Genomic DNA, 22,993 nt, shown 5'->3' on the forward strand with positions numbered 1-22,993 from the left:
GGAGAAGGTAGGAAAGGAGAGGGAGAGAGAGAGAGAGAGGAAAAAAGACTAGAAAAAGCAAGCGCAAGAGAACATCAGAGGCAAATGAAGGAGTGCTGCGAGAGCATCCTTTCATTTGAGTTTTTTCCAGTCCATTGTCTCAAAATCCCATTTCCCAGCTAATTTAGAAGCTTCTAAAATACACTCCACTCCATACCTTAAGCCTTAGGCCACAGCTAATCCTGTCTTCACACACACATACATACACGCGCACACACAGAGACACGCTCATTCATTCCGTGCTTTTGAAAAGACTTCTTGGCATAGTAGAAACGAATGAAGGATATTGAACGCAAGCGTTTGAAGTACATGTGGGAATGCAGGAATCAAACTGTGAGTTAAATGCTATTAGACAGCTGTGTGGAGAGGCAGTGTAATATTAGATTTGATTGAATAGATGACTGCTGAATGTGGTGTAATATATAGAGCCGAAGAGGCTTTATGCGGACGCAAATCAATATTGCAGCACCGTGTTAATCCCAGCCACTAAGGAACGGGAGTCAGTCGGTAGATGTGAAATGTTCGGAAAGCAGAAACTTGTTGATGTTGTGTGCTGACGATTGTTTGGAATATGAGACTTGCACTGACTAAGGTTTGTAGTTTAATTTTTTGAACTGTGTCAGTATGACTTTGTTGAAGAGAAACGAAAGAGTTCAGAGGTCAAGTTGTGCTATGGAACAACACCTCATAGAACTAGCATTTTAGCTATTTAGGTCCCATATTGTAAAAAGTTAGATGTCTTTTCTTTTATTATAAAGCAGCTCAAGGTGCTATATAAATAGTGTAAAAGTATCAGAACGCTCAATCCACAGAGAAACGCACGCAGCCTGTATTCAGACACTGTGTCTTTAAACGAGCCATCACAACATCACTATTATAAGGTAGAAAGTGCCGCTACAGTGCCGTTACAGTCATTTCCCGGCTGCAATGGTGGTGCAGAGACGCCGAGAAAGCAGATGTGAAAGACCCGGAAACACTGACCAATCAGACAAGACTGGACTTTTTCAGAAGGGGGGCAGGCACTTAAACGGAGCGTTTCAGACAGAGGGTGAATACAGGTATATTCAGACAGACAGTATGAGGAAACTGATGGTGAATGTGTTTTGTTTTCTGAACATTTAAGCATGTAAACATGTTCCACTAGAACACAAATATGAACTTAAAAATGAGCATGATAGGGGACCTGAAATCTAGGCCCCAATGCTGCCCCAAACAGTATTTCCAACTATGACATACAACCAATTTGACATATCCTTTCTTTTTTGGATCACACCTAATTTAAAAATGTTGTACTGAGCCTTTTTGGTTGGTTGCACTGCACACTTTTTACCTCTATATTCAAGCAGGGAGGAAGGTGAAATGTTGTTTCGCTTTGCTTGTATGAGTTTGATTGCTTCGGAAAACAGGCAATAAAACTGTCATGACAGCAAGCAAGCACATTTGATGCCACCACTTGACACAACAGAAAGCAGCAGGAGCTAAATTCACAGCCATAACGTTAAGCTGATTTTGGCTGACATCTGTCTCAATCTCCTTTTTTTTTTTTAAACAGTGAGAAAAAGATGCGAGTTACTTGACAATATATTTCAGCTTTATTTTTTGAACATTTTAACATGCATGCTTTTTAATCCTTTTTAATCCACCGCCTTTGTCTACTCTGGGCTATCTTTCTTTTAGAAACTTTATGTGCAGATGTCAGTGTTGTTGTAACACATTGGCTCTCGCTTTATCATAGGGGTCAAATACATTTCTCAGCATCTCTTACTCACATCCTCTGTTGTTTTTGGTGTTGCCTGTGCTTTTCCAAACTTTTGTCCTATTTACATCACATTTTAATTGTTTTGCTCCTACCTTCCCTTAACATCCATTCTCTCCTCTCAGTATTAACTGCTCCTTCACTCTGCATCACTCCACTTCAATCTCTCTCTTCTTCCTCTGTCCATCCCCTCTCTTCATTAATCTCTTCCTTTCTCCACACCTCTCACATCCCTCACACTCCATCCCCATCTATTTCTTCTTATCCATCACTCTCTCTTTTCCTATCACCCCCTTCATCCCCCTTTACCTTCCCATCCCACCTCAATTTCTCCATCCCTCTCTCCCTCCCTGTCTCCAGCCGTTCTTCTCATGACTACCAAATGAATTAGTCATCCCCCTTTTTCCGCTGCACTTTGGCAGATGCACATCTCCACACAATCTCACGCTAATGCCATTAATATTCATTAAAAATTAAGCTTAATTGCATGTCTTTAGGAGAGAGGCCCATAATCCCCCTCCCCTAAACACACTGCCTAACCACACACACACACACACACACACACACACACACACACACACACACACACACACACGCACAAACACAACATGAACCTCACTGCATTTGGCACCACCTGCCACATTACCTCAAGGACAGGGAGTCTCTGGTGTCCATTGGGCAAGTCCCTGAGAAGCACACTCTTTCTTACATACACCCACTCAGATATACTAGGTCAGTCACTAGGAAAAGAAAGTGTGATGGTAGGGTCAGGAAGAGGTAAGAAGTGAGGAAGTGTGTTTCCTGCTGTATATTAATGTCTTTATGTGTGTATGCCCTGCTCTCTACCGGTAATTATTGTTAAAGGCAGCATTTTAACTGATTGAGGGCACACATCCATATTCAACACCCCACGTTCACACACGCATTGGTTCAGACTTGTAGATCCACACACATGCTCACACCAATCAGACTGACTAAACCATAACTAAAACAACAATCAACAGTGAAAGCGAGCTACGCCGTGTTCTGAAAAATGTGACAAATCAACATTTGGTTATGATGTGCTTGTCTTTCATGTTTTCTTGACACTTACATCTTTTGATCCATTCCAGAATATTTGGAAAACATTGCAGTTATATTCTGATGATGTCAGATATTCTGTAAATATATTATAGGGCAGACCTACTTCGGTCTCCTGCAACTGCCTTTTATAAGTGTGTTGGTTAGACGGCGTGTAAATGATGGGCATTTATTCCAGGGCACAGTCTATTATTATCATCACAGGAAAGGTGACATTAGAATGGAAACAGTTGCTGTATGTGCATATGTGTATGCAAAGATGCCTTTGTGTGTATACCTATTCACCTGTGAGCTATGTGAGAGAGATTGTGTGTGTGTGTGTGTGTGTGTGTGTGTGTGTGTGTATGTAGCCTTAATGGGTCCATTTGTAGCAGGGCCTGTTCTAGTGCTGTGTCCTTCAGATTGGATTATATCTCAGCAATCCCCCTGACCTTTAGCACAAAGACACTACAAGAGAGGACCAGAGCTCCAACACAGGACACACATACACGGACACGCTCACACAGCCTGTACACACACACACACACACACACACACACACAGCCACAAGCAAGCATTCACTCTTGCCCACATAAACAGAAACACACATGCAGACACAGAAAGTAATGTGCATACACAGACAAACACACAGGCAGGCCATCTCTTATGGATGATGTCAGATGTAGCTGACAGTGTTAGCTGCAGATGCCGTTGCCAGGGCTTTATTTTCATTCCTCTACACAGACTAATCAAATAAGAGGCAGTCTTTGTACCATCTTCACTTCACACACTTTTCGCAAGTCCCCGTCACCACCACCCCCATCTGCCCATTCACTTCAATTGCTTTGGCTCACATTTAAAGAGGACATCCACCCAAACTGGTGTACACCCACATGACTTTTGCAAAAGCACGGAGGAACATTAGCGGTGTGTTGGCGAGCTCGACTTTGACTGTGACATGTTTTTGGTCTTTTCTCTTTCTCTCTGTCTGTGAAGTCTGTATCCAGGAACAAATGTACCGTCATTTCCTAACAAATGGCAGCTAAATGAGGCCCCTAGGGTGCTGTGCCGCTAACTACCGGCCCCCTTTTTTCTGAGCCATTATGATTGTCCTAACCGTTCCAAAAACACCTCTCCCGTTCTTGTTCATTTGCATTTGAATTATAGCTCGGCTGTACAAAAACAAACATAAATCAAAAAATGGAAAAAAGAAGAATAAAAAAAAAAAGTGGCGCATTCTAGTCGAGCAATTAGCGAGTGTCAGTCAATGTGGAGGTAAAAAAAAAAAACACTAAATTAAAAACATTGTCTCAAACACATGCACACATACTATCACACACACACACACACACACACACACACACACACACACACACACACACACACACACACACACACACACAAAACCTAGCTGACATATACAGCATATATATATATATATTTTTTCCTTCAATTTTATCATTTAGTTTTTGCCTGAAAACTCATCAAGCTTAAGTGCTCGTCAGCGGCAGCCAATCGGAGTGTGGCAGGCCCAGGGTTGCCGTGGCGATACGCAGGGACATTTAGAGGACTCCGATAAACTCTGCCATTTAAAAGGTTATGACAATTAACGCGGCTCTCCGCAAATTACAACTGCCAGACCTTTACCCATGGACGTCTCTCTCTCCCTCTTATCACCCCGCGACCAGCCTCACGCTCTCTCTCTCTACCTCCTCCTCTCTCTCGCCATATGCCCTCCATTTCCGCAGCCTGTCCTCCCTCCATCCCTTGCTCCCTCCCTCTTACTGTCTACCGCCTTCCAGCCAGCAGCACTTTATTATCCTGTTAATTAACAGAGTTCTTCACTTAATATTCAAATGGTGACCAATTAATGACATTGAACTTTGGGTGTGTGTGTATGTGTGTGTGTGCATGTGTGTGTGTGTGTGTGTGTGTGTGTGTGTGTGTGTGTGTGTGTGTGTGTGTGCATTGAGGGGCAGTCACTGTATACAGCGGGGGCGGGGGGGGGTAATAAAGCCAGGGGGGCAGGCCGCAGAAAGGCTCGACGGCCTTTTAATTAACCTGGTGTGATTAAAAGCGGGGGTGGCAGAGGGTGGAGGAAAGGGCCTGCTGCAGCCGGTTGGGGGCGGAGGGGTGACAGACAGGAAATGGGAAATGACACTCTGGAAGCAGAGAAAGGTAAAGAAGCCAGGTGATGTGCCAGTATATGAGCACCCTATATTTATTTACTCAAAGTAAAACATGTTTTTTTACATATTAGCAATTAGAATACAGAATGACTTTGGCAACAGGAGTTTACAAAACAATCTTACCACAAGGCCCATTAAGTAACATTTCTGGAGCATTTGATTAAACGCTTGATGTACAAGCATGCAGGCGGCGTATAATATACACAATATGCACTGTACATCATTGCTGTTCAGTGAAAACCATGCATGTCCAAATTTGGTGATTTAGAATTTTTCAACTGAATTGAAGGATTAAATGTATGGACTTCTTACAAACCCATTTAAAAACCCATTGGAATATCTAAAAAAAAATACATTGTCACATAGATGAAAACAGGACTGTTTTTCGTCTGCCGTTTTGGAGAATGGAGAAAACAGGACAGCAACAATATGCTCGGGTTTCATAGCTAAATTTGACAACGTTCCAGTGGTCTGAACCTTTCATTCTGTCATATAACAGTGCACAGTACGTCAGTGGAGGGCAGAAATGCAGTAGTTATTGTCTTTTTAAAATAAAAGTAAAATAGTATTGAAAGCTTGGACTGCCAGCCCAGGAGCTTCCACCCTAGTTTTTTTGTTTACACCACATGGTGGACATGTGATATTGTGCTCATGAGCATCACTTATCTAAACCAATTAATCAGTTTCCTTCAATGTAGGTCCCTGTAAAGTGAGCTTGTCTCCTCCAATCAGCTGAGAGCTCTTCTATGCCATAGCACCGCTCCCCAGAGCCTACTCTCAGACAGGAAGAGGAAATAGTTAAGACCAACAGAGGAAACGACCAGTGGGATCAGTTTCACAGAGGAGAGTGGATAGGAGGGTTTTTACTACGGGGAGTAAATGTCACAGGGAATGACTTCCTTCTTCAAAGACCAGCAGTCAAATCCCAACAACTCTACTATACACCCAAATACCACTCAGTGGCATATTCACCGTACGGTTTATATTATACAAAAACAAGGCAAGGCTATATTCTGTTGCATGTAATTACTCTCAAAACATAAATCTAACACCGTTTCTTGGCAAAAAATGAAATAGTGGGTGCTCCATGGAATAGCTGATCAAAGCCAGTACCATGTTCTCTCAACATTATGAGTTTAAGTCTGGCAGCGGGCCAATGTTGCATTTCACCTCCTTTCTCTCTACCCCCTCAGTCTATCCTGTCACTTTCCAGTGTATACTACCCAATAAACATGCCATAAAAATAATCTCCAAATTCTTGAAATTACAGCTCATTTCCGTTTTTATGAAGTAGAAAGTATTAGACAGTAACAATGCATAATCATGCACTTCATCTGTTGAAGAGGAAGAAAGGGGACCAATTTTCTCCTTTTAAGTGATTTGTCTTACGCTGTAACTGAATCCAACAAATCGGACCAGAAACATTAGGGTCATGGTATTTATAGGGTCTGTTAAAATATACTGTACTTCCAGAAAAGGGGCTTTTAAATATTTCTTTCACAATGCAGAAATAATTTTCTATTGCCTTGATTCAACGGCATGTTGTGGAAAGTGACATGTTAGTATACAAATAAGAAACCCAGTAATGCATGAGGTCAAAACGCCCTTTCAAAGGCTTCTTCTTATGATAGTGTTTCTGAGACCTACCACTGACAATCATAATCTTTTTTAAATATCTGTCGTTCTCAAACACCCACAGCACTCAATTAAACCACCAGCAAACCACCCACATTTATTTTTCTTCAAAATCTACTTCTTCTTCCCTGATGCAATGTTATATATTTTGTATTTTTTTGTATCAGTCTTGATGTCTTAAAAATGTCTTTTTAGCCTGCTCTGCTCCTCGCTATCAGATGAGGTCACAGCGGTGCAATAGACTCAAATAAGAAAAGAAAGACGGCATTTTCACTTCGATTTGTTACAAAAAACAGCAAACAGCGGTCGGTTGCAGAGAAAATTTGGTGTCAAAGGAAGCTGGAATGGTTCCATCAACTGGAGGATGTCCTCTGACTAGGGTTAATGGGAGTGGAGTGGGGGGAAAGGAACTGCAGAGAGCGCCGGAAGAACAAAATAAAGAACTTTTCAGCTTGGATCTCTCAGAGTAATGCAGGGTCAGAAAACAAGGGTCAAAACCACAATGACATCCTAATCTGGCGTGCGCTTGCAATTGTGTGTATGTGTGTGTAATCCGTTCCGTGCGGCTCACATCATGTCTCATTTCAGCCAGAATCATAGACAAAGGTCACTGTTTGACCTTTTCACAGCTCAGAATTGCTGCAGCACACTCGGCTGATTAGTGTACACAGACACACACAGACACACTTATACAAAAACTGATAGAAAGACGCACACTCTCTCAGAACAGAAAAATGAAAGTAATACAGCACTGAGCTGAAAGCACACCAAATATTCTATCTGTAATCTTGGCCAACTGCACTGTTTAAGTTACATTTTCAAACATGTTTACTTTTGGATCCAAAATCAAAGACAGGGACCTAGTTTCTTTGTTATTTAAATGTATCTGGTATTTTCTGTTTTTTTTCCCTCTGTAAATTCCTCTCTCACTCAATCAATGGACAATTAACTTTGTCTTAATGCCACTGCAGAGGCTTTCTTTTTGTTATGTGTAAAATGTCATGTTTTTTAATGATCAATACTGTGTATTTTCAGTAATTACCTGAACATAAACTGCTGAAATAAATTGAGTGCCTGGACCTGGATTTTGCATTTGTTACAAAAGATGGAATTGGTGTAGCTGAGTGAAAAATACACTGATGTAAATGACAAAAACCCGCCTCTGTTTCAAGGAATCTAGCCTATTACAATAATACATTTCCATTTACACGTTCACAGTCTGTATATGTACCCTGTTAAGTTTCAGATGGATTGGACTGCTAGTTGGAACGATAGTCCTTTAACTGTACTTGTCCATTAATAGCTGGGTTTCTTGTGAAAGCTCACTTCCCACACCAAGCCAAAATGTATAAATGTAATGTAAATGTAAAAGTATGGGAGCTGGGAGCTTATTAGTCAGGAGAAAGAGTGGATTTAATTGGTCTACAGTTTGATGGCGAGTAGACGGATATCAGGAGGCGTCGGCACATTGCCTGCTGTGTTGCCGGGACATTACATTCTATATAGCTTTAACACATAGGAATGGTTTCTTGATTAAAGGTAAAGACAGCGGGAAGCAACATTGATGCAGTGGCTGCTGGAGGTATTGTGGCTTTTATGCAGTGGTAACAACCCTGTGTGCCGATTGAAACATTTTCCCAAAGTGGCGTGCAAGCTTAACAATGAAAAACAAAGGGAAACCAGCTCCATGGTCACCCTAGCAGTTGGCATAGCAACCAATATGGGACCTATCAGCACAGGTGAAACAGGGCTTGGCCAATCAGAGTGCTTGGGCAGAACTACCTGGTGTGTAAATGTCAGCGAGGGTCAATTGCCGCCACATCATCAGCGATGATGAAAACACGCCATTACTGTCACAAAATGTCAACCTGGCCATGGATCTCAGCCTTTCCTAGTTAGAGTGAATAATGTTTGTTCAGTAGGGTGCGCGTCTGTGTGAGGAAACAAGAGTAAGTGCTTTTTTCACTGCAAGACAAAAGACATGCTGGCTGAAATGTTCACTCAGTATGAAAATTACTATGCTGAGACTAACGACTTCTTTTTTTGACAACTGGCTTTTGTGTTCACAATGGCTTTTTGCTTGGCTATTTGTCTTGGTGTGCTCAATATTCAAGGCTGTCTAAAGGAAGGTTTAACTAAATCTCAGTAAATCACAGTATAACTACCTAGACAGATACAATTACACCACTGCCAAATGGCATCAACTAGTGCATATGCTAAATAGGTCTATTCACATTTGTGAACTGCTAATGCCGCAATACGGTGTCTAGGACAAAAAAAGGACGCTTTGAAAAATAAATAATAGCGCTGTCCATGTTGCCCTGTGCTGTTCATTGCATGCCTTTAAATTCTAGAAAATAAAAATACTTGTAGAGGGAAAGGTTCTGCATAGCACATTTTTCTGTGAATATCCTGATCTGTGCTATGTTTTTATGTATTTTATACAGTTCTTTCTTGTTCTGTCTAGGGATGTTACAATAGCATTTTTTCCTTCCTCGATACTTATTCTGATACCTGAACTTGTGGCCAATACTGAGTACCGATCCGATACTAGTGTGTTATATATATATATATATACACACATTATTTTCTAATAGCCGTATACTAGTAACCTTGCATGGATGTGATATGACTGCTATCACTGTTGTATGGCTTGGCTCAGGTTAAACCCTTTGTAAAACATGAACAAATACATACAGAGAACTAACCTAGTAGAACTTTCTTTATAGCGGAAAAAGAACATAAATAAACTACTTCAAGTTGTTGTTTTTTGGGGCTAAATTACGTAGTATCGGATCCGTGCTTAGACTTGCGTACTCGCCAGTACCAGCATTTTTGGCAGTAGCCTATCGGAGGTATTTCCAAAACTGGTATCGGAACAACTCTAGATCTGTCCTGTAGCAATGACCTGTAAGTTTGGATATCTTTTTTGTGATCATTCTGCTCTGTAGTGGGAGAGGTACAAATCATTCATGTGTATAAACATACCAAATCCCTCTCCTGCAAGGTCTACTTCAAGTTTTGCCTACAATTTTTACTTTAAGTAAAGTAAGTATTTGAGGGTAAAGTACAGATAAGAACTTTTAAAGTGTTGAATTGTTGATGTATTGATGTGAAAGCAGCATTTTAATGTTATAGCTCCACTACATTTTTTATATACTCTTCAGTATTGCAATCACAAACTTGCTTTTTCTTAAAAAAAAAAAAAAGATTGGATATGGACTAATAGAGCCAATATTAATGAGTTAAAACATGCCTTTATCAGCCCTGATGCTGATCTTGCAGAATGGCTCGGGGCATCCCTACTTCACTCATCTTTCCTGTTCTGCTTCATCCTGTCTTCTCCTTTCCCTCCCTGTTCTGTCTGATCATACCTTTCCTGTTCATTTCTGTTGTAATCTCTCCTGTCTTGTATTGTTTTTTTTCTCCGGCTCAGTTTTGTTCTGCTCTGTTCTGATCTAGGGCACTGCTGTTAGCCAGAGTCACTCCACGCAGGCTGATAGATCCCTCTGGCTGCAGAGTCGATGGGAAACACATGGGCAGCCTTCACGCAACTCAAAAACAACTGCTTGAACCCAGCCTCCCAATGGAAAACTTCTACAGAACATCATGCTGAAACTTGGCAGGACAAGTCTTAATCCAAATCTGTGCAACAGGCCTTTTGTTGTACTGAGGATTGGTTTTGCACAAGCGGGTTTGTGTGCATAGAAAATGTACAATATGTGTTTATACATTTTGAATGACCAATCTGTGAACTTGTATTGCATTTAAAAGTTTATGCTAATACCTCTCATGAATAATGCGACCAATACACCAGGCATGTTGGACATCCAACACACCACATTATCTCGCACGCATGCACACGCAAACACACACACACACACACACACACACACACACACACACACACAAGCCCTTAAAATCATCTCTCCAATCTCAGCACCACTAAAATATTAAAATACAACCCATGAAAAAAAGATTTGGATGAAATCCCTTTCCTGCTGATATTTCAAATTTTGTTCTTGATGTTACATCTGATAAGCGACATCTGCACATCTACACATGTGTAACGGATATATTTATTCATATTAATTTATTGAGTTATGGTAATCATTTGCATTTATTCCCCATGGCATGTACTGTAAAGGGGACTTTAGGCTTGGTCAATTTTTCTTCCAAACAGGAAACAGCACAGTGGATGTCTGTGTCTGAGTGTGATGAGTTCATGTGTGTGTGTGTGTGTGTGTGTGTGTGTGTGTGTGTGTGTGTGTGTGTGTGTGTGTGTGCGTGTGAGTGTGTGTACCTGTTGTGGTGGTGGTCGTGGCTGCAGGTAGGGGATTTGGGTCGGGCCTGGAGGGGTCTGCTGAGAGGGGCTGAAGTATGGAGGGTTTCCCTGCTGCCCCGCCTGCTGCTGCTGGCTGTAGCCACCCATCCCCTGCTGGCCATATGGAGCCACCTGCTGAAACAATCAATCACACAACAGTTAGAGGGGACATATTAAGGTCAAGGCTGAGGTTGAAGCAAAACTTTAACTTTAAAGTGCTCATATTATGCTCATTTTCAGGTTCATAATTGTATTTAGAGGTGATATCAGAATAGGTTTACATGGTTTAATTTTCAAAAACCATCATATTTTTTGTTGTGCTGCGCATTGCTGCAGCTCCTCTTTTCACCCTGTGTGTTGAGCTCTCTGTTTTAGCTACAGAGTGAGGCATCTCACTTCTGTTCCATCTTTGTTGGGAGTCGCACATGCGCAGTAGCTAGGTTAGCACTGCTAGCTAGTCAGAAGCAGAGTATGAGGGAGTGCCATGCTAGCAGCTGGGCGAGCATTATAAAATACAAAGTGACGCACGTTGTCACGGAAGTAAAGGCTGGACTACAATAGAGCTGTTTGGAGCAGTTTGTGAACTTTGTGAAGTTTCTGTTGGAGATGGTGAGTCCCTTTAGGGTGGACTTTGGGCTTTTTCACTTTGTAAACCCATTACATGCACAAAAAAGATATAAAACACAAGAAAGAAAGGGAGAAAGCTAAAAAGCATAATATGAGCACTTTAAATTAAAAGTAACGCAAAGAAGCTGTCATGTGCAGTTAGTAGGCATCACAGCAGGTGCCGCGTGACGTACTGTAATAGTCAATCACATGAAAGTAGAAGAATCTTCTAACCTACAATTCTCTTGGAATGAGAGGAAAATAAAGACATCCGACGTGGGCCTACACAAACTGGCCTTAATCCATTTCCCAATTCATCTGATTGTCCCTCAGTTAACACTTTTAATTTAGCTCAGACCAGGCTGACACCCGTCTCTTAGCAGTCCTCTGCCTAATGAACTCTCACTGCAGAAACCTCTAACTTTATGTCCTCCGGCTTGCCAAATGCATCCTCCTGTCTACATTATCTCCGTCTCGGTCAGCTCACAGATGGGATGAGGTGTGTTGGATATTACTGCTGGCCCGTCCCAGGCCGTAACCCTAATGAGGGACACATGGATGAGCCAGGGCATTCCAAAGAGGTGCAGTTAAAAAACTAACTTGCGAGGGCGAAGCCACGCCAAGTGCCGATGCAGCATTACACGGTGGTTATAAGAGAGAGAATGTGAACAGGGAGTGTGTGTAAAAAGCTGGCACCAATACAAATGTAGTCTAAATCCCTCCTTGTCGTTTGTTATGACTACAGACAGCGCCAGGTGCTTCTCACTCCTCTACGGATTTCCAATGGGGGCTGGGGTTTTCTCATTCACACAGACACGTACGCGCGCACACACAAAAGCCAAGTACACTATTAAACAACATGTAATACTATTAAACAACATTTACGAGCACTGGTGAAGCAGTTTGACAGCACGTTTCATGTCATATTTTTTCCCCATCATGTCATGTTGCTTTTTTATTCGGCAACGACCAAAAGTGCTGCCACAAACTCAATAAACAAGCACACAGGCTGTAATTTGGGGTGTGTGCAAAGCTCATAGTCCATCTCCAGCTTTTGCCCAAGTCCTAAACTTTGAAACGTCCTTTTAAATCTTCCTTGGCAGCCTTGGCAAAACTCTCTCAAACTCAGAGTGATTTATATCTCAAATGAATGATGGTATTACAGGGGACAAAACTATTACACTTCGGTCTTGTCAGATCAAAAGTAGAGAGCACACATCCAGAGTTTATATAGTTTTACAGTGACTGTTACGAGTGCGAAAACCCAGTCATAAAAGCCCTGTTGAAACTGGTGGCTGGTGTAAAATAACGTGAAATCTGATCCGGCTGCAAAGGGCAAGTGGAGATTAATACATTTGAAATAGTTTTGAAGAGTAACTTCCTTTGAGTGGGTGTTAAAAAAGAAATCTTCGCTCTATGCTATCAGAGGTTTTTTGACTCTCTGAATATAGATGATTGGACAATGTAGAATACTTTTCACTTCAATGGAAATTTGATTAGAAAGGACAGGTCTGTGTGTGTGTGTGTGTGTGTGTGTGTGTGTGTGTGTGTGTGTGTGTGTGTGTGTGTGTGTGTGTGCTCAGAGTGTGAGAGTGTCATTAGGCCAATGAAACAGACAGACAGGGTGAGATCAGTCTAGCTGGCAGAGAGGTTAATAGCATGGCCTTGCTCATGCCAACAGCACCACTGGATTCATTACTACAGACAGACACACACACACACACACACACACACACACACACACACACACACACACATATCTCTATCTCATACAAATGTACTCAAATAAATGCACATTAATTCAAGTTGTCTACAGTATGTAGGGATTTGTTAACGTAAGAAAGACAAACAATTGCTTTCTCTCTCACACGCACGCACGCACACACGCGCGCGCACACACACACACACACACACACACACACACACACACACACACACACACACACACGTCATTAGATGTGGATCAAAGCCATCCTGATAAAACAGAAGCAACTCTATCCTGTGATCAGTGATGACAGGCTGGTGTAACACACAGTGGGTCTCAACTGGAACACTACTGTTCTGGGATTGGCGAGGATTAGGTCGCCATGGAGATCGAGACCAGACAACCGTGGGTGGGTTCCTTTCTCAGACAAACACAATGACAGGCAGACAGACAGATATGGGCAGACAGCGACAGATAGACAGAGGAATAGATGGATAGATGTAGGCAGAGAGAAAGACAAAACCCACAAAAAGGGGTCAACAGAGAACGGCTCTTCAGGTTTGTGCCTCCAAATAATTCCTCTTGGTGCTATAAATAACCTCGTTATAAAGCATGGAAAGCCAATGAATAAATAATAAACTACACTTGTTTCTCTTGTCTTTAAAATTGCCAGTTTGAGCTGCTGAGATTTTATATGTAAAAGTATACCTGGGACGAAAAGCTTGAACACACCAATGTTACGTCTGCTGTCTTTCTTTGCTTTATATCAAGATAAGGTTTTTTGATTTTTTACAGTAGGTTGATGTTGTTTGAGATAAATAAAAAAATTAAAATAAAAACAAAGTGTCCTGACTGGATGGGTAAACATTTTCTGATCGATTGATTGATTTCTTTAACTGATTTCAATAGAACTTTTTTCAAAGCAGACTTTTTACCATGTCATAGCACGAAAAGCACAGCTGTCTTTAATAACATTAACAATGGCAGCATATAACATTTAGTTTTTGCCAGTTCCGGGGACTGACTAACTAGCATGTCTTACTGGGACCCTTAAATGGAACAGAGCCCATGTTAATGTAATTAGTGCTGTGACATCTGTGCAATTCCTGCTATGACAAGTCAAAATGTCTGCTGTGAAAAAGGTCTATGAGCAAGTAAGTGACTTGTGTGACTGGCAATCAATCTGGCGACTTTTTAAAGCTACGCGTTTGGTCTTCCCATACATAGATAGGTCTCCTTCCTCCACAGCAGCAGATGTCTACAGTACTTGTGTCTGCATGCTTGTTTTTTTACCAGAACGCTACAGATCGCTTGTTTAAACACTTGACATGGGGAAATTGGCCAAAGGTGGATACTGTAAATGCAACCCTGAACTATGGTTTAACTTTTATCCTCATTGTTGACATATGGCCCCTTTTCAAGCTGCCTGCTACTACTTTATATAGAAAAACCTTTACAGGGGACCTTTGAAAAATGTCCTTTTTCAATGTTTTCAAGAACTGATACTGACAGTTATTCAAGCAGTTAGACAGACAATCAGGTAAGCAAGCAGAAGAGACAAACATAATACCACCAGTCAGTCAAATAGGAACTGAGACAGCCGGCAGGCTGGAGGTCTAACATGTAGCAACCTGTCACAGTGGCTTTGGGAGTGAAGAAAGAGTCATTCAAATGCAGCTTCTGTTTGATTGCTGGGGAAGACTGTAAAAATGTACTGTACCTACTGAGTACATACCAGCTCACTGAAACCTGATTTTCTTTGACTGAAAACATACTTACTGATAAACAGACTTGCTGTGCTGTTGCTTATACCAATAACGATAACTGCAGGAAGTAGAAAATAAGACCATTTTCTGCATTTCCTTCTACTCAGGTGTGTGGAAGCAGACAAAATAACAGTGTGATTTATCCAGAGTGCCTTGCCAGCCACACAGTGTCAAATAAATGTTTGTAATGAAATGACAACAGATGTGAAGTGCTGTAGGGAGAAATGACGCAGAATAGACGTCCTGCGAAGCAAATAATTCACCATAAACTGCAGAAACAGTGTGATAAAAACAAAAGCCTTGACGGCATATTAACATACAAAGGCACAAACACTCACACAAACACTGAGAGGAACTCAATCAAAAATCTATCAAAACAAGAGTCATACGCAAAGGCAGACAATATCTCCCTGCTCTGAAAACGGAGGGGAATAAATAGCCATGCTAACCCTCATCCATGGCAGTGGTGTGTGTGTGTGTGTGTGTGTGTGTGTGTGTGTGTGTGTGTGTGTGTGTGTGTGTGTGTGTGTGTGTGTATGTGCACATGCGTGTGTGCCATCAAATCAGCCGTTAAAAATCCTTGCACGGAACAAGACACTGCATGTAATTCAATTGGGCCAATGAGCAATGGACAGGAATTTTCATAATTCTGTCGAAGTGGCGATACGGCTGGCTGGCAACCGGGACCACAGGTCACCCATTTTGAGTGACAGATGGGATCAGCCAACCATAGAGCTAAGCAGAGCCACCACCCCGACCCTGACCCCTACACACTCACACATATACACACTGACAGGCCTGACAGGCACACACAGGCACTGCATCAGCATTAGCATGCTATCATGCTATCATGCTAGTACACCACCACAGACCACAGAAGTGCCAGCTTGAAATAAAAAACAGAAAGAGAGAAAGGGTTGCAAGTGATAAAGAATCATATAAGCTGACAAAGAGTAAAAACAGAAAAGAGAAGCAACAGAAATGTGATACAGACATGTGAAGAGATCCATTGACGGTAGCAAAGGAAAATGTTTAGAGAGGCAGAGATAGAGAGATAGGCAGAGGGGAGATAGAGGATGGGTGTTATAGACTGAGATACTTAAAGGGATGGATAAAGCGATGTTTCACATGATAAAGACAGAGAGAGACAGATAAAGACAGAGGGATATGTGGAGAGAAAGAGGCGACAGCGACAAGTGTGAAAGAGAAGCAGAGGAAGGAAGGAAGGAAGGAAGGAAGGAAGAAGAGTCTTGGAGGAGGGATGGGGGTTATGTGACATAATGATGAAAACAAGTCCAAGTTCTTTCACACTCACATCATTTGAGGAACGTACGGGAGAGGCAGGATGAGACAGATAAGACAGGTAGATAATATAGATCCCACTGCTGAGATGAATGTATTTAACGAATTACCATTAACGAGCAGGAGTAGTTTGAGTTCTGATGACTACACCGCTCATTTTAAGTGACAAAACTTTAAATTTTGTTTGTCTTTTATTTTTGAGTGTGCTGTTGATGCACACTATTGTCCCACAATGCAAAAGAGAAAGGAAAAGGAGGTGATACTCACAGCTGCAAAAGATGTTAACAAATCGGGGAAGGTGGTGAGATGGCTCAAGAAAGCTCTCAATAAAATGAAATAATAAATATAAAAAATATTTGAAAACCGCTGTCAAAACATCTGAGAGTGCATGTATTGTATCATTCTTGTTGGCATGTGAATTTAACAATAGCAGCAAACAGTATTCTATAAAGATTAGGGATAGACCGATTATTGGCCCTCGAAGATTATCGGGCCGGTTTTTGGCAGTTCGCAGATTATCTGTATTTTATTTGCCTGATAACTGATAGTCAATAAATAAAAAGGTGCGCTACTTCGGCTCGGCTACAGCTCTGTGTCTGTCCCTCTGCTTCGGTTTCACTCACCACTCAGTCTGACTGAATCCCGCCTACAACACTATCTGACTATTATTAAATAAATGCTTAAAGTATTTAAACAAAGTTTTGTGTTGGAGTTTGTAACATTCCAAAATCTTAATTTTGACTTAAAGATTTTCATTTTGACTGAATTGATTTTTTTATTTTCACTGTATATGCATATAGGTTTTAAATATCGGTTATCGGTTTCATTCATCTTCAACTACTAATAATCAGGATCGGTACTGGCCTTGAAAAACCAGTATCGGTCGATCCCTAATAAAGATTGTTATGTAGTATGGGACACATGAGGTGTTATTGCATCAGATGAATTCACTGTCTCCAACCAGAAAGATGCTAATCAGCAAAATTGCCTGTTCTGTGTCCCAAATCCATAATACATCCTAAGTATACAGTACAATACCTTATTTGCGATTCACTAGTTTTCATAGTACACTGTTTTAGCAGTTACAAATCTATTGTTTATAACAATGTACATACTGTACTTTAACATTTTTGTTTAGCTTGAAATGATACAGTACAAGGCGACTGCTGTCAGACTTCAATCAAGTTATACATTTGTAATGTCACTGTCATTTAAACGTGACGAAGAGAAAGCAAAAAGGTTTTTCCAAAGATTTATTTATCTATTCATTTTCTGCCCATCAACAGCAAACTCAAAAATAAAGCCGAGTTAGTATGCATTAGGGGTGCCGAAATTAATCATTGCATCGATTCATCGCGATGCGGACGTGGACGATTCTGCATCGATGAATCAACAGACCATAATCAGTTATTGCCTACTGATGTTGCTTGTTGATTTTCAGGTTGTTTCCTTTTTTTGTTTTCGCCTTTTGTCTGTTGTCTGCTGTGTTCAGACTCCGCTACATTCAGGAAGTGTCTTTTTTTAAGAGCAGAGACAATAAAAGGGGGAGTTCATATATATCTGACTTGATCTGCTTGAATTTGTTGATGAAAACCATGTGTAGTAATATATATTAATATTGAGGAGGTGACGCATCGTGATATCGAATCGATTCGAATCGTTGACAGGATAATCGTAATCAAATTGAATCGTGAGACCAGTAAAGATTCACACCCCTAGTATGCATACTGACATGTTTGAGTATATTTAATTACACAGCCCAGGTGTCTTTGGCTGGCCCGGGAAAACACATTGCTGTTTTACACCCCTGATCTGTACAGATGGAAATGACTTAACAGGCAGTTAATAATAATAATAATAATAATAATAATAATCCTAACAAATAATCCAACAACCCTGCAGTGGTGGTAGGGCATGCTGATGAAAATAAATGATAGAATACACTGTTAGCACTACACTGTATTATATTAATATCCTGTGCAGAAACTGATGAATGCTTTAATACCCTATAGCTGCTTTTGCTAAAATTAGTATACATTCCACTAAAAGCACCATGTCATTGATTCAAACTGACATCTTTATATATAATCCCATACAAGTTTAATTAAGTAACTTGGCACCAAGCTAAACATTTTTTTTTTTTTTTACTTGGACTTAATCATGCAACTGTTGTAGCACGTTAGGTGTGTTTGTTCCAAGGCAGCCATTTTTCTTCAGCATTTCTTTTGCAAATGGCAAATAAGTCTCCTTCAACAATGGTCACAAAATACTTATGTAAGGTGCTTGAGGGGCAGGAAGAGGCCAAAATGTTGAAGATGAAGATTAATGTAAGCACAAGCAACTGACGGACAACTGCTCTTTTAAAATAGTATATGGGTTAATACTATATGTTATAAATTATAAATAAGCTTTCTAATGGAGTGTATGTTGAGATGTTGGAACCATCGGATCATTGCTAAGAACCCTGCACGCACTTTACTTTTACTTTACCTGTAAACATTCGATCCATTCTATCTCTCCACTCCTTTAAAAATGCCCTGTTTTCGTATTACAGTTCTAACTGTACCTGTCCATAATCCTCTACAACACCATGATGCTTGTTAGTCTGTTTTCGTTTTGTTAACTGTTGTGTCTAATTATGATTGTACTGTATATTCATTTATCGTTAAGGATCCCCTCGAAAACGACATGCTGCATCTCAAGGAGTTACTCCTAATAAAGAAATTTTCGACACACTTCGACACAGCAATTGGTTCCAGTCTAAAAACACAGGCCGCAAGTCTGCCACTGGCGATATGAATATCAACTCTCCTCATTTTTGTAACATACAAAGTTGATTAAAGAAACACGTTCGTTATTTCACATCTGAGCTGAGCTCACAGCACAGCCAACAAGATGTTATCATTACATTCAGGACCAAAACAAATCAACCAGCTTCTTTAGCTCCGTGTAGTGATGAGATTAGCCGCTCACAGACAATACCACGTGCACTCATCTCTTGTATACAGAAGATAGGGTTAGATGGGAACACCATTCTTGATTTGTGAATTGCAGGCGAAGGTGAGTCCCTTAATGAAATGTGAGGCGTCGGAGGGACGGATCAGCATCAACAGGTTCATAATTAAACTTAAGGGAAAGAAGAGGGGATGCATCACTGAACTCTTCATCATCCTCGCATCTCTACCCCCCCCAAGGTGACGGCGCTGTCTGTTGCTCTCTACCTCTCTTTCTCTCGCTCTTCCCCCACCTCATACATCGGGAGGCCCTTGACACCTCAAGGGATGAGTTGCCCTTGGAGGACTGGAAGAAAGAGTGAGGGACAGGAGGAGTGATATACAGGAGGACTCTCAATAATGACGAGCCAGTAACCTGAACCTAGACGCATCAAGCCATGACAGAATATAAAAACAAAGAAACGCTGTCACACTCAGGCAACAAAGAAAATCAAAGCTGCAGATTAATTTGCTGGTATTTTGTTTGTATGAAATAGGGTGCACTTCATATACCGTGCAGGTTTTTTTATTCCCAAATGAAAACACAAGCCTGTCTATTCAAAGATTGTGACTTATCGACCTGGTGAAAACATCAACATCGCACTGACGGCGAGTGAAAGCGTGCAGATAGTGTAGCTATCGACTGTTAGACACACAGGCGTGTTTTTCTATATTTTCATCTCGGATCCTTTTCTGAAGACTGCCAAACGTTGCTCTCTGCCCCCTGTCTGTCTTTCTTTATTTTTCCCGCTCTCTAATTCTCTGTTTCTGCTCACATCAATTGATGGCTGGCTACGACTAGCACTGCCTGTGTTGTTCCAAGCACAGCCGTAATGGAGACATTTGGAGAGGCAGAGCAGGGCAGGTTAATGCTCTCTGTAATGTGTGTGTGAACAGCGATTTTTTTTTGCGAGAGGCTCTGGGCCCTGTGCCACCGGCTCCAAATGTTTTTCCCCTACTAAACTCCTGACCCCAATCTGTGGCCAAGAAATACAGAAGAGAGAGGGGAAATTGAGAAAGGAGAAGAAAAAAAAAGCAAATGTGATTCATTGGGGAGGGGGGGTCAAAATGTATCTGAATGAGCGAGGAAGAGAGGGTGCAGATGCTGATACTGAAGGAGTTATAGCAGGCTTTCCCAAAGAGAGAATGCGAGACAGAATAAATAGATCATTGAAATGTATCTTGACACAGAATTTCTCAATGTTTATATTTGACATTTAGTGGGGAGAAGGCTACCTAATGCTAGATCTAACTCAAACTAAATTCTGTCTTGACAGAATCATTATTACATTACAAAGAGGAGAAGAAGAAAAGAAGGCCCGCGACACATGTACAGTAAACATCACAATTCAGCAAAAAAGACCCCCAAAACTACTTTGAGATCAATCATTTCGGCCAACGGCAGCGTTTTCCACCACTCGCAGTGATGACAGGCTCGAACTTGTGTAGGAGTCATGTCAATTAGATCTGAACAGGGAGGAGAGATGGAGGGAGGAAGGGAGAGGAGGAAAGGGAGCTTCTAGTTGAAACACGCTTGTTCACCATTAGCGGTCGACATCAGCGCCGGAGATTATACTCGTATTTGACATCCCCTGCTGTGAGGCTGTCTTTCTTTGGAAGCGGACGCTCGGAGGTGCCGCTGTGTTAAATGACAGCGACACCACGGATTGTCGAGTTCCTTCAGGTCAGTGTGGATACTGTGCTGTGTGTTAGAGATGAATCAGTTGGTTGGGATGTGAGAATGACGGGGTTAGAGAGTTACGGGCAGGTAAGGGCCTATGTTTGTCCATGACACCTTTGGAAGTGTCAGCCCCTCAGTTTCAGCTTTTCTTCAAACTGACACAAGGTGTTGATTCAACTTTATGGTCATTAGAACTGTATTGCATTGCACTGAGAGGGGTTTCTATTATTTTGTCCACCCCATTTATATCAGTGACGGTAGGCCAAATAAGAGAAACACCTCGCTGTGTAACGCAATACAGTTCAACAGCGCCACAAACCGCAGCCTCCAAAATGACCATAAAGTTGAATCAACACTTCTAGTTTTAGCTAGGTGTACCTAATAAACTGGCAACTGGGTGTTTAATTAACTAATATGAATTAACTGTCACGTCAACCAGCTTGATAAGAATTTTATGGAAGAGACATACTGTACAATCACTAAACAACAAAACACATACACAGCACCAAGTTTCCATCTTGACCCAAAAGATCTAGAAACCGTATTGGCCTGCACATATGATGATGACGATGTTTTTAACATTCAACACTTTCTGTCTCTGTGTCTTCTTTCTCTGGTAGTTGTGGAGAAAAACAGTAGTAATCTGAATGCAACTTAACCGCCCAAGAGTGTTTGGTTAATAATAATAATCTACTATGATTATCTACTATGATTCTCTTGAGATGGTATAATGGAATTTAAAATACTTAAACAGGTTTACAGTATTTTATTTAAATAGCTCAATTGTATGAACAGACGTATTTCTTGACTTTATTTAGCACTAATCTTAAAAGGTGTTGCAAAAGTGGGGTCATCTCAAAATTTATAGTGACTTATATTCAAGTCAACACAGTGTGTTAGATGTACTCTGAAGTCTATATAACTGGGCTCCATCTTCGTCTTCTCATCTCATACCAATCTTACACCAAATGGATGGATGTGAGCGATGCACAGTGGCTGAATCGAGGTTACAGCTTGATCATGCCAATCTATGCCTTCTCAGCTCTGTTTTCAAATGTTGATGGTGTGTCACATCTCTTCATTTCTCCGCATTACAAATGAAGCCCAGAAATCGAGATGCTGGAGCAGACTTGACCTGTGTTAAAGAAAATCTATCTCTAATCTGAAAGAAAACTGAGAGGAATTCTCGGTGAGCCAATTAGAGCAGCAACTAATCCCCTAGTAACTCCGCAAAGACGTAAAGCATCCCTTTGTTTCCTCTCTCTTCCTCACTCCCTCCGTTTCGCTCCACTTTCATCTCTCTGCTCTTTTATCTTATCAATAGGCACATATAGAGCAGACACAGAGCGTGCCGAGCCTGATTCTTTCAAAAACACTCCGTTTGTGACGTTTTACTCCGATTGCCTGTGTTTTGCTATCTTCCTTAATGTTAGATCTAGCATATACAAACTTCACATTGATATAATTGATAGTGTCGCTTCAACTGGTCTGTGAAAGGGGAGGGCTTTTCTCCCCACTTTCCAGTTAATGGCCACGTAGCATCATCTCCACATAGCGTCTGATTGGCTGAGAGCCACTCCACAGCAGCAGGGTAATAAAAGTTACAAATGAGAGCAGGCTATTAGAGCCATTGACGTGCGTAGGCTAGCTTGCTAATTAATTGATCCTGAAACTTCATCTATTCTATAGCCAGAGAGGAACCCTTAATTAATCAGCCTTTCCATAGCGTTGTCCTTTTTTTCTTTCAATCCTTTTCTCTCTCCTCCTTTAACCCCCCCTCTTGTTCGCTCTCTCTCTCTCTTAATGTCTTTTTTAATTGTGAGGTGAAAATGCCCAGGGTCCCATGGGCTGGCATGGAGTGCAGGTCCGGAGTTGTGGAGGAGATAAAAGAAAGAAAGTGTGTGTTGTGCGGGTGTGTATATGCATGGTTGAGATGTG

At 41.3% G+C, this 22,993-nt stretch overlaps 1 protein-coding gene across 4 annotated transcripts in view; it reads right to left on the reverse strand.

The window, feature by feature from the left end:
* The window catches only part of LOC144534744 (AT-rich interactive domain-containing protein 1B-like), a 169,768-nt gene that overhangs the window by 114,212 nt on the left and 32,563 nt on the right, over positions 1 to 22,993 (reverse strand). For 3 of the 4 annotated variants that reach the window (XM_078276738.1, XM_078276736.1, XM_078276735.1), the window contains exon 3: positions 10,982 to 11,137. In XM_078276738.1, the coding sequence (XP_078132864.1) occupies positions 10,982 to 11,137 (156 nt within the window). The remainder of the gene's footprint in view (positions 1 to 10,981; positions 11,138 to 22,993) is intronic. The other variant, XM_078276737.1, reaches the window with a different exon arrangement.

Source organism: Sander vitreus, chromosome 20 (assembly GCF_031162955.1).
Source record: "Sander vitreus isolate 19-12246 chromosome 20, sanVit1, whole genome shotgun sequence".
Lineage (NCBI taxonomy): Eukaryota > Metazoa > Chordata > Actinopteri > Perciformes > Percidae > Sander > Sander vitreus.